This window comes from Varanus komodoensis, unplaced genomic scaffold (genome assembly GCF_004798865.1).
Source record: "Varanus komodoensis strain SLA01 unplaced genomic scaffold, ASM479886v1 scaffold1, whole genome shotgun sequence".
In the NCBI taxonomy this organism is placed as follows: domain Eukaryota; kingdom Metazoa; phylum Chordata; class Lepidosauria; order Squamata; family Varanidae; genus Varanus; species Varanus komodoensis.
The window spans coordinates 76,342,501-76,361,778 of NW_025335268.1; the positions used below are offsets into that span (position 1 = coordinate 76,342,501).

At 46.1% G+C, this 19,278-nt stretch overlaps 2 protein-coding genes across 3 annotated transcripts in view; one reads left to right on the top strand and one right to left on the bottom strand.

Annotated features, from left to right (window-relative positions):
- The window catches only part of GCNA (germ cell nuclear acidic peptidase), a 31,982-nt gene extending 16,596 nt beyond the window's left edge, over positions 1-15,386 (top strand). For both annotated transcript variants that reach the window (XM_044429796.1, XM_044429788.1), the window contains exons 7-11: positions 9-159; positions 6,021-6,162; positions 7,504-7,642; positions 10,071-10,275; positions 14,885-15,386. In XM_044429796.1, the coding sequence (XP_044285731.1) occupies positions 9-159; positions 6,021-6,162; positions 7,504-7,642; positions 10,071-10,275; positions 14,885-15,155 (908 nt within the window). In that variant the 3' untranslated portion in view covers positions 15,156-15,386. The remainder of the gene's footprint in view (positions 1-8; positions 160-6,020; positions 6,163-7,503; positions 7,643-10,070; positions 10,276-14,884) is intronic.
- Positions 15,387-17,006: 1,620 nt separating this feature from the next.
- On the bottom strand, positions 17,007-18,020 carry LOC123023842 (coiled-coil domain-containing protein 166-like). The gene has a single exon (XM_044430921.1). The coding sequence runs from the start codon at positions 18,018-18,020 to the stop codon at positions 17,007-17,009; it is 1,014 nt and encodes a 337-aa protein (XP_044286856.1).
- Between the last annotated feature and the right edge of the window lie 1,258 nt (positions 18,021-19,278).

Below are 19,278 nucleotides of genomic sequence, written 5' to 3' on the forward strand. Positions count from 1 at the left end.
GCTGGCAGAACAAAGAAACGTCCGGCCTTTCCTTGAAAACTTCCATCCGGCTGTGAAGAGTGAGAATGGCTGTCTGACACAAGCCAGACCTGTCCCTGATAGATCCATTTCTACTCAGCTTCCCAAGGGCAAGGTGCTTGTTGACGTAGGCCAGATCAGGTGAGTCCTTGTTGTCCCCTTCTCCCTCTTCTGCTTTGCCTGTTTTCAAAGGATTTGGCCTTAGTATTTCAAGCCCAGCTACCTCCTCCTTGATGGTAAATGGAGGTCTTTCTGCCCTTTGGGATGTCACCATTCTGGAAAACACCCAGGGTGCTTTTAAAATGCATTCATTATTTTTATCCTGCCTTTTCCCCAGTGAGCTCAGGTTGGCATACCCGGCTCTCCCTCCCATTTGTTTTCACAACTTCACTGCGAGGCAAATTGAGCTGAGGAAGAACGGCCAGCCCGAGCTCACCCAGCAGCTTTGGACCTCCATCTTCAACACTATCAACTATGTTGCACAATTGCAAATGAGATAATATCCCTCTTCCTCCCACTGGGTTGGCCAGTAAACATGGAAGATTTGCTTCCGGGAGGGACAGAGTGCTGCTTACATTGGCCAAAGCATGGGAGAGATCATCCTCCCATAGAGCGGTAGAGTTGAAAGGGGCCAAAAAGGCCATGAGGTCCAGATCCCTGCTTGCTGGGGGATTCCACGTTAAAGTGTCTCTAACAGATAGTTGTCCAGCTGCATCTTGACAAGATGCAGCTTAAATTGGGCCTGGAGGAAACCTGGGACTCTTTATTATTGGCTAGAGAAATGGAACTATGCATAGATTTAAATATGTTTATAGTTTAACATAAAAAGAAAAAAATGTGGGGGGCTGACCCAGTAGGTCTGATGTTTTTGATGCTTGATGACTTTTTAGTTCCTTTTTTGTTAGCTTTATTAAGAATAAAACTTATTCCAAAAAAATAAATAAATTGGGCCTGGAGCTCAACTGGAAGCTAGTGCAGTTGATGAAGCATTGGAGTGATGTGGTGCCTGAACTTGCTCACACCAGCAGCCGCACTGCCGTATTTTGCACCAGCTAAACTTTCTGGACCATCTTCAAGGGCTGCCCCACGTAAAGCACATTACACTAGTCCAGTTAAGAAGTTACCAGAGCATGGATGACTGTGGTTAGGCTGTGTCAGTCCAGGTAGGGCTGAAGTTGGTAAATTAATTGTAGCTGAAAGAAGGCATTGCTGATCACTGAGTCTACCTGAGACGCAGTTTTGGATCCAGGAGCACCCCCAAACGGTGAAGCTTGTTGTCGTGCATGAAGCTCCGACAGAAACAGTGACTCACGAGGAGACTTTGCACTTGGCACCCAGTGCCCAAGAGTCGACCCCACAACCCAATGCAGGGACGGCTGAGCCAGCTACTGCGTCTTCCTCTGAGCCCCAGCACGTTGAGCAAACGCCTGGACCTTTATCAGAGTCAGAGTCATGAGAAAGAGGAAGCTGCAAGTTCTGCTCAGAAGGAGGCAGAGCAAACTGCATCTTCCCCCCGATGCTGATCTCCCTGAGCCAGAAACAGAAGACACAATAGGTGTCGTGGATTTTTCAAGAGCCCAGAGCAGACGTATTTTACGCCGATTTGAACAGCTACAAAGTAGACTGCGTAAGAGGGAGGAAAGGCGTGACTTGGGAGAACGATCCCACGTGGGCTCAGGAAGAGGAGCCATTATAGGGCTGACTTCTGCTTAGCAAGGACCGCTATTAGGGAACTTATCTGTAGAATTGTAAATCTTGTAGACAATTAGCATTAAAGGACTTTAGTTTTATTGCTCTAGAATGTGTGGAAAGTTTACATACTGGGCTGCCCCTCACGACACTTGTCCTTCAGGGAGAATGCAGCCCCATCCAGGACAATTTGAAGGCCCCGTCTGCACATATCTGTGTTGGTTAGGAGTAATCCATGCATTGTTTTCAAGCAGATTAACTGCTTTCTCAACTGCTCCAGAATTTTCCCAAGGGCTGATGTCTGCCTGACTGGGCTGTCATTCCCTCTTTTTCTCTTTTTGAAGACACGGGCAGCATCAGTCCTCCTCCAGTCTAAGTTGTTCTTTGACTATTTGTCTGTCCATCTCATCCTGCAATACTGCCAGCTCAGCTTGTACTTCATATTTGCCAGGGAGGTCATAAAACCTCTACTGGGCTCAGAAGACAGCCATAGTAGGCTGCTTTTTGTAAAAAAAATCTGTGATCATTTTGCTATTCTCACCAAGCAGCTGAAGCACCATTTCTTTCCTGTTTTTTACTATTCTGCTGGCAACCCTCGCTAAGCTCAGCCCATTGGCAGTTTTAGCCTTCCTGAGGCTACCCCTACAATTCTCTGCCTCTTGCTTGTACTCATCTTTTGAGACCCGGCTGTCCTTCCACTTCTTATAACTGTGCTTTGTTGTTTTCAGATCATCTCTAAGATTTTTTGTGAAGCCACACCAACTTCTTCTGTTGTCTTCTATCTTTTTTCCTTGTAGGAAACATGTTTATTTATTTATCTATTTGTTACATTTATAAACTGCTCTTTTAGCCTGTTAGGGCTCTCTGGGCACTGTACAATCCAAAACAAATATATTACAATAAAATTCATATGATAAAAAGTCATACACTAGAGATTCATAAAGTAAAATACAATAGAATACAATATACTTACAACACTCAATTAAATTTACCTCCAGCACAGCAGTGATAACACTCATTAAAATGCCTTAGTAATATAAAATATTAATTCAGCAATTCTTAAAATGTCTGGTAAATAAAAACATTTTTGCCCAGTGCCAAAAAGATAGCAATGAATAACATTTGTAATTGCAACTTTGGAATTCCCTTTTCTAAAATTCCCACACATCTTGGATTGCTTTTTTCATTACAGGCACTTGCCATCGGTCTTTGCTTATCACTGTTCTGAGTTTATTAAAATTAGCCTGCTTAATACCCAAGCTGTATGTTTGGATGCACTTGGCTTTTGCTGCCTTTAAAATTAAAAATTCAAGCTTGACATAGTTGCTCTCCCTGAGGATTCCAGTAACTGCCATTAAGTCATCCCACGTCAGGAACAGCCAGTCCTCTAATTCCTTCTTCCACTTTTTGTAGGAGGAAGTGATCAGTAACATAGAGTACTGCGAGTTTGAATTTAGGCTGATTTCCATATTCTTGTCATGAGTATTTAGCCATCTAATATCGTGTGCTTTATAGCCTAGCTTTCTTCCTACATTTTTGGACGTCTGTCATTGGGCCCTCGCTGGTGTGGTACACAATTTTTTGTCCCCCAAATATACTCTTTGCTCTCCTGATGAGGCAAAACACATTCATGGCTAAACATATTCTTCCCAGTCCTTGTGTTGTGCATCCCCTCCCTTGCCAGAATTCCATTTTCTAGGAAGTATAGTCTATTGTCTCACCATCCAAATATCTTGGATTAGTGCCACCTCTTAGCTAGGTGTTCACCCTATATATTTCTGTCTCTCTTTCTATGCCTCTTCTGAATACTGGTATGATGGATGCAAAAACTGTCTGGCCTCCAGGTGCTCAAGATGCCTTCCTGAAGCTTCAGAGTTTAACCTGCTTTCCTCAAAGCTCTGCTTGGTGCTATCGTTTGTTGGCAGTTTGGGTTGGGCAAGGATGGGTGAGCTGGGCAAGCGTGGCCGGGGCCTTTTGTCACTCTGGCTGAGGGGCTTGCGTGCTGCTTCCCAGACACCATGGGAGTCAGTGCCCTGCATTCAGCGGACAGGGGAACCAAAGAATCTATAGTTTGTCAGGAGGGCTTAATGCCCACACACAAAACACCCTTCCGAAAGAGGTCTAGGCTCATACCGCATGCCAGCCCCCACCCCTCACATCTCGTTATCCACAATGGGGCATCGTGTAGACTAGACCAATTCATTCTCATCAATGATGTCTGCTACTTTTATACTCGATGACAGTGGTAGTCAAGCTGAGAATCTACTAGGATGTATGCGTCGGGTGAAATGAGCCTGGGCACAGGCACTGGCTTGGAAAGAAGGAATGCTAATCTAAGAGACTCCAAAGTTGCAAGCACCTTCCAGAAATGAGGAATTAAAATTTATTGGTTTCCTCAAATCGCTCTTTTAAAGTTTGTTGTTTAAATGGCTTCATTTAATGTCTACACAAATTTGGTATGAGCTGGGGAAAGGGACTACCTTGACATTAAGAGGCAGTGATTTCCACACTTTCAGGCAATTCCTTAAAATTGAATAGAAGTCTTTTTTTAAGAAAAAAGGAACATGCCCACCCACACACCTTTTATGCTTGAGACAGAAATAAAAATTGAATGAATTTTCTACATTTGCCTGCAAAGAATCTGTCTCTCCTCAAAAGCCCTGTTTATACAGTGGAGAAGGGCTGAGGAACCTCAGATGAAGGCAGAACTATCATTTATTCTATGCCCTGATGCTATACAAGTGTCTGTGCTTATTTTCCTATGTGGGGAACTATGTCAAAAGCTTTGCTAAAGTTGAGGTAGGTTATGTCCACAGTATTTCCACTGTCCATTTGGGAGGTTACCCTATCTAAAATTAAATTAAATTAGTCTGACAGGATTTTTTCTTGATAAATCCATGTTGGCTTTTATTAATCACTGCATTTTCTTTGAAGTGCTTACAGACTGATTTTTTAACAATTTTCCCCATAATTTTTCCGGGGATTGATGTCAAACTAACTGACAGAGTCATTTCCCCCACTCCCTTTTTTTTTGGAGATGGGGACAATGTTAGCCCTTCTCCAGTCATTTGACACTTCTCCTGTTTTCCAGGATTTATTGAAGATCATAGACAGTGGTTCTAAGAGTTCCTTTGCTGGTTCTTTTATGACTCTGGGATGAAGTTCATCAGGCCCTGGAGATTTGAACATGCTTATTCCATTTAGATATTCCTTGGCCATTTCTCTGTTGATCTTGGGCTGCCTCCCTCACTTTTAGCTTGTGCTTCCTCTTGCAGATCTTCTTGTGGGAGAAAACTGAGGCGAAGTAGGATTGGAGGACCTCTGATTTTCCCCTGTCATCTAATGTCACTCTGCCATCCACTTTAAGTAGCTGGACACCTTTCACTTTCATGTGTCTTTTGTTTTGGACATGCCTGAAGAATGCTTTGTTGTTGTTGTTAGCATCCCTTGCTAGTCTCGGTTTATTTCCTATTTTAGCCTTCCATATCCTGACCTTGCATTTCCTCGTACGAGAGGTCCCCAGGGCTTGCTGCTTCCCTCTTGGCATCCAGCGAGCAGATAAGAGAAAGGGAAGCAGCACTGATGAGGGAAGGAGTTCCTGCTCCCAGGAGGGACTCCGCAGGGTGGTGTGTGGACTGCAGCCAGAGGAATGCACTGCCCACTGTGGCGCAGATTGAGCTCAATGAGCAACCCCTGGACGAGGGTAGGGAGGACAATGTGGGCAAAGCGGATGAAGGAGAGACAGGGAAAGGTTAAGGAGGAGAAAGGAGAGAGGCATGAGAGAAGAGTGTGGAAACGGACAGGACATAAGGTGTAGGGAGAGGTGTGCCGGCAGTGCAGGGATTAGCCTTGAAAGCTGGTGCTGGTGGCGGCCCTGAGGCTGGCAAAGAGGCGCTGGGTTCCAAATAGCAAGCACTCACTGTTAGTTTATATTCTTCCTTTGTGGCCTGACCCTGCTGTGGAGCCACATGGCCTTCCTCTGTTGGCTTCTACATTTTTTTCTTGTTGGAATTGCTTGCAGTTGTGCTCGGAGAATCCTTTCCCCCCAAGAATTCCCATCCCTCGTGGGTTCCTTTCTGTGTCTTGTTAGGCACTGGGCTTTCTGCTCTGTGTGCAGAGCAAGTGGAAGGTGGGGGTTTGGGGAGTATTTCACAGCTGCCCTTGCTTTCTAATGCAAGCACAATTGCCTCCTTCCACATTGTGTGATGCAGTTCCCTATTAGCAGACTTGGGTGTCCTTCTTTGTGCCTGGGGGCTGGGTGCTACATTCCTTACAAAGTCACAGCTGCTTCTGTGCTTTGCGTGTCTTTTCAGAGGTTTGTGCCAGGTCAAGGGCTGCTTCTTGAAAGAGTTGTCGGACCCAGAATCTCAGCAATCCAAGCATTTCTGGAGTAAAAAGGAGGAACTGGCACAGAACCTGTATGATCTTTATAACCGCTCTGTGTTTGAACAAAAGGTAGTGTATTTCAGTGGGGGTTTTCCCTTTATCACCTCTCCCCATGTATGGTTGCTCACAGCTGTGCACCTGCTCCTGCCTCATTCTGTGGCTTGTGCAGAGGAATCAGGTAAGGGCTCTGGAGCTGGGCTTTTGAAGAAGGGACGAGTCACTCCTGACCTTCTCCTCTACCAAAGCCCCACAGGATTTGGGATAAATTGCCCTTTTCCTTCTCCATTGAGAGTTTGGGGGAGGAAAGGGTTACGATCAATTTCTCTTGAGCTGGGCTTTTGCTGGCCATACAGAGAGTTGTGTATGAAAGGGAAGTGCTTGGTAGCTGGTTCTTTGCTTGATTCTCTGTGTCAAGGGCACCAGTGTCTGGAGGTCCCTGCCTTGGTCTGAGTAGGTGTCCTGCTTGGGTTTTGCCTGCGTTCCTGTGTCAAAGAAACTGTAGCTCTTGGAATGAAAGTCTGGTTAGGGATATTTTGTTTTATTTCTAGTGAGAAAAGAAACTGGGAACACTGGTCCCAGTGTCGGGACACAGGCTGTAGGGTTACAACAGGTGCTAGGTCAAGGTTTTTAAGGCTGCTTGAGGAGGTCGTCCTCGGTGACCGTCCTCCATCAATGAGTCTCCCTTTGTTGTGGTCTTCCCACAGTGGTCCCTCAGCTGGACAATACTGACTCAGGGGAAGGAGCCTCCATTCTGCGCCTGCCGCAAATTTATTTATATATTTATTAAAAATTTGTAGGCCATCCATTTCTATTGTCTCTGCTCTGGCAGGCTTCATCTCAAAGCCAAGGTCTCCACGTAGCACTCCTATTGACTGGTAAACTGTTCAGGTAGCTGGCAATGAAGATCTTGGCAACCCAGTCTCTGAGCTACAGATGAGCATTGTAGAGCATCAGCTAAGCTGAAACACACGATTCTGCTGGGGAATCTCAACCCAGGGAGTAGGGGCACTCAAAGATATAAGCTCTTCTTTGGAGGAGGATTGATCCCAGGGGGCTGTTCTCAGCGATCCCCTGCTAGGGGGTGGTTGCTGGGCAAGTGCCCAGATGTGCTTGTGGTGCCTTAAGCAATGACGGTGTGGTGCTTCCTTGCAGAGTCCTGTTGCCCGAGGACAGTGTAGCACGTGCAGTCCATGCTGTGCTCTGGTTTCTCTTTGTGAAAGGAGCAGAGTCAGCCTTACCTACAACTGCCCTTGGGCAGCAGTGAGCAAAGCCACACAGTGAAGTTAAAACGGGCCCAGTCTTCCCCTTTAGCAGCCTCACTGCAACCACAGAAGCCTGTTCCCGCTGCTCTCTGTTCTAACTAGGAAGGATGTCAGTGGCTGGTCATGTACTCTCCTCTACTTCCCTCAGTTGCCACAGAGAATGGAAATAATTTGGAATAAGAAAATGCGGAAAACAGCAGGTTGCTGCATAACTGGCCAGGTGAAGGACCCTGCAGGGCAACGCTATGCCAAGATAATGCTGTCAGAAAAAGTCTGTGACTCTGCAGGTAAGTGGGGAAAGGACATCAGTGTTAAGCAGTCTTCTTCCACATCTTGCTGGCAGCCACTGGTGGGTGTCTTGGCCAATGCTTTTCCGGTATTCCTCTTTATCTTGGACTGAGAACAGGATACACATTCCAGAAAAGAGAATGGCTCATGTAGGTTGAGTTGACTTTTCCCAGTCACTTAATCTGCAGGAATGCTTGGTGGAGTCTTGCAGGACTAAGAACACTGAAGGATCTTGGTAGTCCTTCCACTGGAGCAGGTGCCTCTTCATAGGCAGGTCTTTGTGATGAATACTGCTGCAGGGCAGTGCAGGAAGCAGGACCCAGTTCATGCCTAGCCCTCCTCCCCCCCGCCCCAATCAGACTCTATCTCAGTATTTATTTATTTAAAACCTTTCTGTACCGTCCAACTACAACAGTCTTGGGATTGTCTTACAATGAAAACAGGTTAAAATAAAGCATAGGATTCAATACATCCATTGAATTAAACCCACATTAAAACCTAATCCACCTTAAAATAAAGGGTAAATAAGAAGGTTTTAGCCTGGTGCTGAAAGGAATACAGAGTCAGTGCCAGGTGAACCTCTCTGGGGAACACATTCCACAGCTGGGGCACCACCGCTGAGAAGGCACTGCTCTGGGTTGCCACCCTCCCAATCTTCAAGGATGGCTCCCGAACCAGGACCTCTGCACCAGATCTTAAGGGGTAGGAAGTCACATAGGGAAGAGACGCTCCTTGGCTAATAAGGTCCTAAGCCCTTCAGGGCTTCATAGGTCATCACCAGCACCATACCTTGGGCTCGGACTTCAATTGGCAGCCAGATGGCAGAAGGTGGTAGTGGACTGGTGTTGTATGTGCATGCCTGCCAGTCCCCGTCATCTTTCTGGCTGCTCTATTCTGGACCAATTGACGTATCCAGACTGTTTAGGCTGCATTCATAGAAGGATCAGTTTTAAATCACATGAAGTACTAGGTCCCCTTTACCCAGCATAGGCTGGCCCTTGTCTGGAGTACGGTGTCCAGTTCTAGTCACCATAGTTGAAGAAAGATGCAAAGAAGCTGGAAAGGGTTCAGGGGAGGGCAACAAGGATGATGCAGGGGCTGGAAAAAAAGTCCTATGAGGAGAAATTTAAAGAACTGGGCATGTTTAGTCTTAAGAAGAGATGATAATAAGAGGTAAGGGAGATAGGATAGCACTGTACAAGTACTCAACAGGCTGTCACAAAGAGGAAGGACAGGATCGATTCTCTCTATCACCTCAGAGAGCAGGACACAGAAAAATGGGCTCAAATTACAGGAAGCCAGATTCTGGCTAGATGTCAGGAAAATATTCCTGACTGTACAACAATGACCTATGGACGTTGTGGGTTCTTCCACACTGGCGGCATTCAAAATGCAACTGGGCAGCCATTTGAGAGGGATGGTTTAACTTGGAGTCCTGCACTGAGCAGCGGGTTGCACCCAAAGGCCTTCTGGCACCTTTTAACTCTGCTACTTTGTGATATAAACCCCTTGTCCTAAATTCTAAAAGATGATATTTCATAATCTAAAGCTATTCGGATTTTCAGAAAATAAGCTAAATAATTTTGTGGTAATCTCCTGAAAAACACTGATTACTGGGGTTTCTCGTCTTAGTTTTTTTTTTTCTGTGTTTTTTCAAGGTCTATGTGGATGGTAGCTTTTGATTTTAGGCAAACTTTGAAAATGGCTACAAACTTAATACAACTTGAGTGTCTTTTCCGCATGTCAAAGGAGCCTTCTGTCACCTGTGTTCTGTCATACACTTGCATGCATGATGATCAGTTGACTATTCCATGCATTCCTAGTCTAGGAAAGCTTATGCCAAGATTAACTTCTTAATCTTTAAGGTGTCACATGCACGATGCATTGGGTTAATCTAGTGCAGCCAAAATGATGTTCCCCTGGAAATTATTTCCTCTGCCTGTTGCCTCCCAGGGATTAGAGCATGAGCTGTTTCCTCTCTTCTTCCTCCTGCACCAATATCATCCTCTTCCATTATATTTGTATTGCTCAGAGTGTCCTTCCGTCATGCATAAACTGGACTCCCTTATGATCTAGAGCAGAATCATGACATCACACAGGAAACCTGTGCTGGCATTGCCTCTCCTCAAATTACAGGAAGTCAAATGTTGGCAAGATTCCCAAGAAAAATGTCCTGACTGTCAGAGCAATGCAACAAGGGACCTAGGGAGGTTGTAGGTGCTCCCTCTCTAAAGGCATTGAAGAGGCACCTGGGCAGCCATTTGAGAGTGATGGTTTAACTTGGACCCTCTGGCCCCTTCTAACTCTACTATGATTATTCCCTCAAATGTTTTAGCCTGGCGCATGTGTGCCTATGTTTGAATGGGGAACATAAATCTCATTGTTCCAGGACTCCTAATTTTTCTCCTTTCTTTGTCTCTTGCTTAGATCGGCTTCGGGACACGATGATACATGAACTGTGTCATGCAGCTACATGGCTCATTCATGGCCTTCAAGATGGCCATGGCCGATTTTGGAGTTTCTATGCCAAGAAGTCTTCCATGATCCATCCAGAGCTCCCAGTGGTATCACGGTGCCACAACTATGAGATCAAATATAAGTTCACCTATGAATGTTCTAAGTGCAAAAACACGTAAGTGAGGGACTGGGGAGGCCTGCCTTTTCTTGTCTCTAATGTGACATTTGAACTGCTTGCAAGTTCTGGCACAAATCCTTGGTAGTATCTGGTGAGCTGAACTGCTTTTCCACATCCCATCATTTTGGATTCAGTACAGGGTTAGCAATGTATTCTGTACTTTCAGCTCTTTGGGAACTCCTTCTCCCAATAGCTTTACACCTCTAATTTTCAGAATCCTGATCCTACAAGTGCTTATATAGCTAAATAATGATGGAAAACTGTCAGACCCTGACGCTTCCCCTGCCCCATTTCTTGGAAGGAGTCCACACTAGATCAGCATGGAAGAAGTACAGATATATCTGATTTTGCAGTCTTGTCCTTTCTGTGCCTGCAAGGCCCTTCCAGGACTCTTAAGCTCTGTTTCATACCCAACAAGACCAGTACGGCGTAGTGGTTAGACAGTTGAAATGGGATTTGAGACATCTAGTCCTCCCTCAGCCATGAAGCTCAGTGGTGACTTTGGGTCAGTCTCTGCTTCTTGCTTTAACTTACCTCATTGGGTTGCTGTGAAGAAAAGGGGAGAGCAAGGCTATGTAAGGTTATGGATTTCTGGCAAGAGGAAAATTGGTGGGATATGAATGGAGTGTGATAATGAAGTTTATGGTAGGGCCCAGAAGTCTTTCTGCACCCCCTGCAGCTATAACCTGCCAGCTGGGCTCCTAGAGAATGCTGAAGTTTACCAACATTATCAGTTGGATTCACTACCCACATAGAGGCATCTACTGATGCATCACAGAAGTTCATGGCATTTGGGACAATCATGAGCTTCCCCAGTAGCCTGTATATACAGTGGTACCTCAGCTCACGAACGCCTCAGTTCACGACCAAATCGGGTCGCAAACACAAATTTCATTAAAAAATTGACTTAGGTCGCGAACTCCGTATTGGGTGGCGGCTGCGATCATGGCCATCTCTCCACCCGCCCCCACCCCAAGTGGAGAGATGGCCGCAATCGTGCTGGTGGCGGGGGGGAGAGATGGCCGAGATCGCACCCGTCTTTCCTGTAGGAGCGTGCTTGTGATTGAGCCCATTTTTTCTGCATGAGTGCAACCGCGATCTCAGCCATCTTCCCCCGCCACCCCGAGCGCCGGGATGACGGGTGCATGCAGGGATGATGGACGCGAGGAGATGGCTTCACTCAGGGTGGGGGGGGAGATGGCCGCGATCTTTGTTGTTCTTTGTCACTTTGCTTCACATTTTACTGATTAAAAAAATAGTTACAGAACAGATTAACCTTATTTACATTGAACTTTATGGGGAAATTTAACGTGTCTCACGACCAGTTTGGGTCACAACCAGAGTCCTGGAACAGATTTTGTTCGTGAGGCAAGGTACCCCTGCGTACTGCAGGGTACAGTCGAGATGTGACCATCCCTGGAAGATACAGAACGAAATCTACCCTTCCCATGGCAAATATATAAGGACTCAGATTATAGGATAATACATTTCTCTTGTGATGGGGACAAATTAGGATGCTGTGGTCTTGGAGACGTTTTCCCCCTCTTAGTTTTCTCCCTTTTTTCCTTCCTTGTAACATACTCCCATTTTCTGGTACAACTGTGTTGGTGACCTCTAGAGCACCCCAAGATCCCTTTCACAAGTGCTCTCCAGCCACTTATCCCCAAACCTGTACTTATGACACCTGTTCCTATGCCCCAAGTGCAAGAACTTGCACTTATCCACATTGAACACCATCCTGTTGTCTCCTCCCCATTTCCATAGTCTGTCCAGATCCTTTTGGATCTGGAGTACCTGCTCCACAGTTGTGGCCACTGACCCAGCTTTAGTATTGTCTGCAGATTTGATCAGCAGACTGTTCACCCCTTCTTCCATGTCAGTTGATGACACTGAGAGCATCTGGGTTAATTTAAATGAAGCAAGGAATAAAAGGAACAGTGGTTGGAGAACCTCAAAGGCTGTTCCGAAAAGGAAGGTCAAGATCTATTCCTGCTGGTACAGGAGTGCAGGGCACAAAGTAATCAATTCAAGTTGCAGCAGCCCAGATTCAGGCTAGATATCAGGAAAAGCTTCCTCACTGTCAGAGCAATACAACAGTGGAACCAGCTACCTAGAGAGGTGGGGGCTCTCCCACACTGGAGACATTCAGAAAGTAACTGGACAGCCATCTGAGTGGGATAGAGTAAAGTGGTGTCCTGCAGCAGCAGGAGGGTGGACCCGATGGCCTTCATGGCCCCTTCCAACTCTACTATCCGATGAGACTATGATAGGCAAATGGTGAAGGATCATCTCACTGAGTTGAATGTGTTCAAAACTCCAGGGCTGGATAAATTCCATCCTAGAGGCCTGAAGGAATTGGCAGAAGAATGCTCAGAATTATATTCTTGTATTTTGTTCCTTGATTGTATATAAGCTGCCCAGAAAGCCTATGGCTAATCAGGCAGCTTATAAATCAGAGAGAGAGAGGGAGAGAGAGAGAGAGGGAGAGACATCAATCTCTGGGAAAATTCTGCAGGAGATACTAAAGTAGTCAGTCTGCAAACACCTTGAAAACAATGCAGTGAGAACTAGAACCCAACATGGATTTCTCAAGAACAGATCCCACTGTTACTCAGGACAAATCTGATTTCATATTTTGATTGGCTAATGTCCCCAATGGACTGTGGGAACGCTGTGTACATAGTATATCTTGAACGCAGCAAAGCTTTTGACAAAGCTACCCATGATTAGCAAACTAGCTCAAAGTGGGCTAGATGGAACAAAGATCAGGTGGATCCACAGTTGGCTACAGAATCGGACTCAAAGAGTTCTGTCAATGACACCTCCTCAAACTAGGGAGAGGTAACAAGTGAGGCACTTCAGGATTCAGTCCTGGGCCTAGTGCTCTTCAACATTTTCATTAATGATGTGGATGAGGAACTGCAGGAACAATTTGCACATGACACAAAAGTGGGTGGGATAGCCAGTCCTCTGGAAGGCAGAAGTAAGAGTCAAGGTGATCTTGATAGGTTGGAGCACTGGGCTAAAAACAACAAAATGAAATTTAGTAGGGACAGATGCCAGGATCTGCACCTAGCAAAAAGAAACCTAATGCAGTGTTACAACATGGGGAATACTTGGCTCAACAGTACTGGAAATGAGCTGGATCTTGGAATTGTTACAGATCACAAGATGAATATGAGTCAAAAAAGGATAAGACACCAAGAAGAATTGCATCACTTGTCAGAGCAGAAGGGCAATGGACCCTATTACCTGAGCAAGTGGTGGCTTCTCCCTCTCCAGAGACATTCAGAAAGCATCAGGCCAGTCAACTGAATGGGTGGTGTAGCTTATTGTCCTGCAATAGTTGGGGGTTGCACCCAATGGCCTTGTGCCCCTTCCATCTCTGCTATTCTATGAAACACTGTTTTAGGCTGCATTAATAGAAGTCTCACTTCCAAATGCAATGAAGTAACAGTTCCCCTTATCTCAGCAGTGGCTAAGCTTCATCTGGAGTACAGTCGTGGGCACCACAGTTTAAGAAGATGCAGACAAGCAGGAAATGGTTCAGGGGCAGCAAGGATGATCCAGTGCCTGGAAACAAAGCCCTGTGAGGAGACATTGAGAGAACTGGTCGTCTAACCTCAAGAAGAGAAAACTTGAGGGGAGATACGATGGCAATTTACCAGTTACTTAGAAGGGGGTCACACTGAAGAGGGTCAGGATCTACTCTTGATCCTAGAGTGCAGGACAGAGACCAACAGACTTAAGTTACAGGGAACCAACAAGATATCAGGAAAAATGTCCTGACTGTTAGAGTAGTACAAAAATGGAACCGTTAACCTGGGGAGGCTGTGGGCTCTGCCAAACTAGAGGCATTCAAGATGCAACTGGACAGCCATCTGAGAGGGATGGTTTAACTTGGAGACCTGCACTCAGCAGAGGGTTGGGCCTGATGGCCCTCTGTCCCTTTCCACCTCTACCATTCTATGATTCTCGTTTTTTGATTCTAGCAGGAACTAGTTTGGTTCATCAGATAGAATTCTCTTATGTTTGTATATTTACTTTTAATTATAAAATTGTCATCTAGCCTTCTATACAAAGCAAATGTAAGGCAGATTTCTGCAACAAAAATAAAAATAGTTTATCCGTAAAAAGCATAAAATGCAATAAAAGTGTGGATAAGTAAAACAATACAGTGAGCAAAGAAATACAGCAAATCCTGAACAGTCATCCCCCCAAAAATGCCTTTTAAACAACATTGTGCAGCATTCAGCTACTGCTTATGTTAGCCGTCCATCGCATATTTTACTTGCATGTATTTGAATGTGCTTGCTTGCTTCTTTGCTAGCAGCATTGGAGAAAGTTATTCTAAGAAGTGGGATGAAGATTTCTGCAAAACATAGCTGTTTCTCCTTAACCTTCACTGCTGGGCCTCACCCTTTTTACTCCTCATAGTGCTCTTTCTATAGTAATCATGATACCTCCCCTTGGACAGTCTCTCCTCTAGCTTGGCATTCAGAATCCTGGGGCTGCTTTCTGTTACTTTTGTTGAAGAGTGTCAGCTAGTTATAGTCGCACAGCTGTTCCTGTTCCCTCACTGATTTTCTTTTGTTTGTCCTTTTAGGATTGGGCGCCACTCCAGATCCCTGGATGTGGAACGCTTTGTCTGTGCTTTTTGCAGGGGGAAGTTTGTGCTGTGCCAACCCACCTGGAAAGATGGCACACCAGCCACAAAACCACTTGCTCCATTTGCAAAGTATGTGAAAGAAAACTATGGTTCCACTAAATGCTCACAGCAAGACCCGAGCCACGGAGCAATCATGAAGAAACTCAGTGCAGATTTTGCAGCCCAGGCTAGTCTCCATAATCCACGGCTTCCTTCAGTGAAAGACTAGGACAACACTCTCAAGACCATTGCTTCACGGGGCAGGAGAGGTCTATGAACAGTTTGCCTAGAATGAAATACTTGGGCAAAGTCGTCTTAACTGGATCCCCCACAGCTAAATCCTTGTTAAATCCCTTCTGCAGCCCTGATGTCTCCGAGTTCATTTGCCCCAAGGGCATTGAATCCAGCTTTGTGGCTCATTAATAAAAGTTGAATACGGTGAACTGTGTGCTTGAAATATGCCTTTCCCCTCATTGCAGTTTTGATGTCAGGCATGTTTGTGCCAGAGGTACGTATAGAGGCATTGTGATACTGGCACCTTTTAATTTCTGCTCCTTTTCTAATAAGCTTCCAAATAAGTGAAATTTGGCTTTTTCACAGCACAGAAAAACATAGAAACATAGCAAGTCAGTAGGGGCCTCTCAGGCCATCCAGTCTGATCCCTGGTTCTAGCCGGCTCCACTCATGACATGCCTACCATGTACATATCCAGCCTATCCTTGAACACCTTCATGGATGGGGCTTCAACAACCTCCCGTGGAAGCCCATTCCATACTCTAGGGGTCCTAACTGTCAGGAAGTACTTCCTGACATCCAAATTGAATCTTAGTTCCCTGAGCTTTGCTCCATTGGAACACATCCTTCCCTCCACTCCATGGGGAAACAGGTCTCAACCCAAGTCTGTGACACCCCCTCATGTACCAATCTGTCGCCAACAGATCCCCTCGGAATCTCTCCAGGCTGAAAAGGCCCAGTTCCCTCCGTATGAGTTCTATAGAGCGGCAGTAGTACCTCTCTTGATCTACAGGCCACACTTTTGGCTATGGAACCAAGGGTGGCGTTTGCCCTCTTAACCACCACATCACACTGCTGACTCATGTTTAGCCTCCAGTCAACCAGCACCCCAAGATCCCTTTCACAAGTGCTCTCCAGCCACTTATCCCCAAACCTGTACTTATGACACCTATTCCTATGCCCCAAGTGCAAGACCTTGCACTTATCCACATTGAACGCCATCCTGTTGTCTCCTCTCCATTTCCATAGTCTGTCCAGATCCTTTTGGATCTGGAGTACCTGCTCCACAGTTGTGGCCACTGACCCGGATTTAGTATTGTCTGCAAATTTGATCAGCAGACTGTTCACCCCTTCTTCCATGTCAATTGATGACATTGAGAGCATCTGGGTTAATTTAAATGAAGCAAGGAATAAAAGGAACAGTGGTCAGCTAGCTTGGCTAGATGAAGAAGAGGAAGAGGAAGAAAAAGGGGTGATTTGGCTATGGAACAGGCTTTCAAGGGAGGTGGTTGGGGCCCCATCAGTGACGTGTTCAAGGAAAGATTGGACAACCACATGTTGGGCATAATATGAGCAGAGCCAGCTGGAGCTGGGAGCCAGACTAGATGGCCTGAGAGGCCCCTTCTGACTCTCTTCCAATGTTTCTGCATATAAATCTGCCTCAAGCTGCTCACAGCACAATGAAACCTCATGATAACATTCTAGCAGCAATCAATTGCAAAATGTAACATGAAATAAACAGGTTTTTGCAACAGCACTAACAGAAAGATGGGCTGCCTATAAAAGAATAGGTTCCATAAACCTCCATTTATTTTTTTATCTTTCATTTAAATGTTTCCCAGTTCTCTTTGCCCAGTAGGGAAGGTACAAAAAGCAGGAAGCCTTGGTTGTGATACATGGTAGAGAGGAAGCTCTTCTGAATTGCTGCTTGGTTCTGCAGCGGGGTGGGGGGGGGAGTCTGAGCTCCCTTTGAATTAGAAGGTCAATTTTGGCTGAGCTACTTAGGATGCCAGTGACAAGTCAGGATCGCAACTGGTGTCTTGAAATACCCTCTGGAGGCTACCTGCTAATGGAGCATACTGTTTTCTGTACGACTTGATGCTGGAATCTGAGATGCTAGGAAGTTATCTGCTGCCAGTTGGACACTTATGGGAGATTTTGGGTCATTGCTGATGGTCACTTGAGTAGGAGTGGCTTGTGTGGAGCTTGATCTATTCCTAGTTCTTAAGCTGCTGTGCGAGGAGATGCACCTCGGAGCCCCTTGCTGTGTTAGCCAGTGACGCAGGTGTGCCAGGTCTTGACCATACTGGAGCTCCCGGAGAAGCTGTTCCTTTTGCTCTCTGAGCTGTTGCACAATGCCTTTCAGACCTTGGGCTCGTTTGATAAGGTTCAAAAGTTCATTGCGCAGGCGCACGTTTTCAGCTTTTACTTGCTTGGTGTGCTGGATTAGACTGCGCACTGCTTCCTTCTCAGCCCTCTTGGCCAGAGCTTGGACTTCCTGCTGAGACTTGATTTCATACTCTGCTTTCTGCTGCAGGAACTGACTCTTGACCTTATGCATTTGCTCCGAATGCTGAATTTTCATAGCCAACAGCTCCTTCTCCAACTCTCTGATCCGGGTCAGCTGTTCAGACTGCAGTTCTTTGAAGGGCTTCAACTCTTCAACTTCTTTGTTCATGAGCGAGTACTTGGTCTCCATTTCTATCAGCTGGCTCCTCATTTCTTTCTCCTTGTCTGTGTACTGTGAGGTCAGCTCTTCCTTTTGCTTTAGAACATGTGCCAGGTCTGAACGGTTCTGATCATTCAGTGTTATGATGGCATTTTGGCATTTCAGGGTGCGCTTGGCTAAATAGGCAAGGTAAGCTTTGCTGTTCTCTCGGATTTGCTGCGCCTCCTTGTCCAGGAACTCATTTTCTGACTGAAAGTGCTCCACACGCTCCGTGTATGTATTAACATGCTCTGTCAGGATGGCATATTCCTTCTGCAGGTACTGCTCCCTCTCGCTGACAAATTGGCAAGAAATGCTTTGTTCCTTGGCCAGGCCTTTCTTGTCTTTTGACTTTGTTTTCTTAGGCGCCATGTTGTGCCAAGTGAAGCACTTTCAGGCACTGAGAAAATGAAAGAAAATAGATTGTTACACGATATTTTAACATTAATAGCTGTACAGCTGAACAAATGGTGCTCAAGGCAGCTAACAATTTTAAAACTGTCCCTTTCTCCCTCTGAGTGAATGAGGCCAGCTAGCTTGATAAGCACCCAGCAGTTGCTGGGCTAGACAGAGATCTGCAGGGATCTGCTCCTCTCATCTCTGGAGTGGCTGTGGAACCTGGTGAATGGAGAGGAGCAGTAACGGCAACAGAAGCAGGCTAAGGAATTATTCCATCTTCCCATCCACAAAAGCCAGTGTGGTGTAGTGGTTAAGAGCATGGGAGTGGGACTCAGGCGATCTGGGTTCTAGTCCCCACTTGGCCATGGAACCAACTGGGTGACTTTGGGCCAGTCACAGACTCTCAGCCCTCACAGGGTTGTTGTTGCAGGGATAAGACGGAGGAGGAGAATGATGTAAGCTGCCTTGAGCTCTTTGTAGGAAAAAGGCAGGATATAAATCGGAAAAAAAGCACCATATAGATGTGGATGGGTGAGAGCAGGAGGGGCTCAGCACCCATTCAACTTGGGCACCAAGGGTACCAACCTGGTGGTTCTCACAGAGTGGTTTCAAGCTAGCCATTGGAGAAGGACGCTAATGTGTCTTTCCACCCAGTCCCCCATTCCTACAGGCTTTGCTCCTAGAGACATTTAAAGGGGGTTATTCCCTATTTCAATCTGACTCTGGCAGACCGGCTAGCCTGAAGAGAGAAATCTCTTCCCTGGAATCTCTGAATTAGCCAAGGTGCAAGGAAAGTTCATGCTGAGCGTCCTGAAGGTAGATGTATACCAGTTCAGAGGCAAAACTGCTCTGAAGTGGAAGAAAGACCACAGAAGTGGCTAAGGCTAATTCCAGGAAAAGCTCCCACATCAGGGATTCCACCTCCACTGGCTGGATCCAGAGGGAGATTGTCCTGAAAGAGTTCTCACCGACCTTGGTGGATAGTTGGCAAAGCAGGATCCAGTCAAGTTGCAGGGGCAGCTTGAACTCCAGCTCTCTCCTGCATTCTTCCGCAAGGGACCAAGAGATGGAGAGAGACTTGCTAGAGCAACCATGCCTGGCCTTTGCACCAAATATCCAGATCCATTTCTCCTGCACAGCCAAAGAATAGGGCAGGGAGGCAGGGAGCCAGAGGAACAGGAACTGTTCACCATGACCCTCCTAACCTGAATTCTTGAGCTGCAGCTTCCCT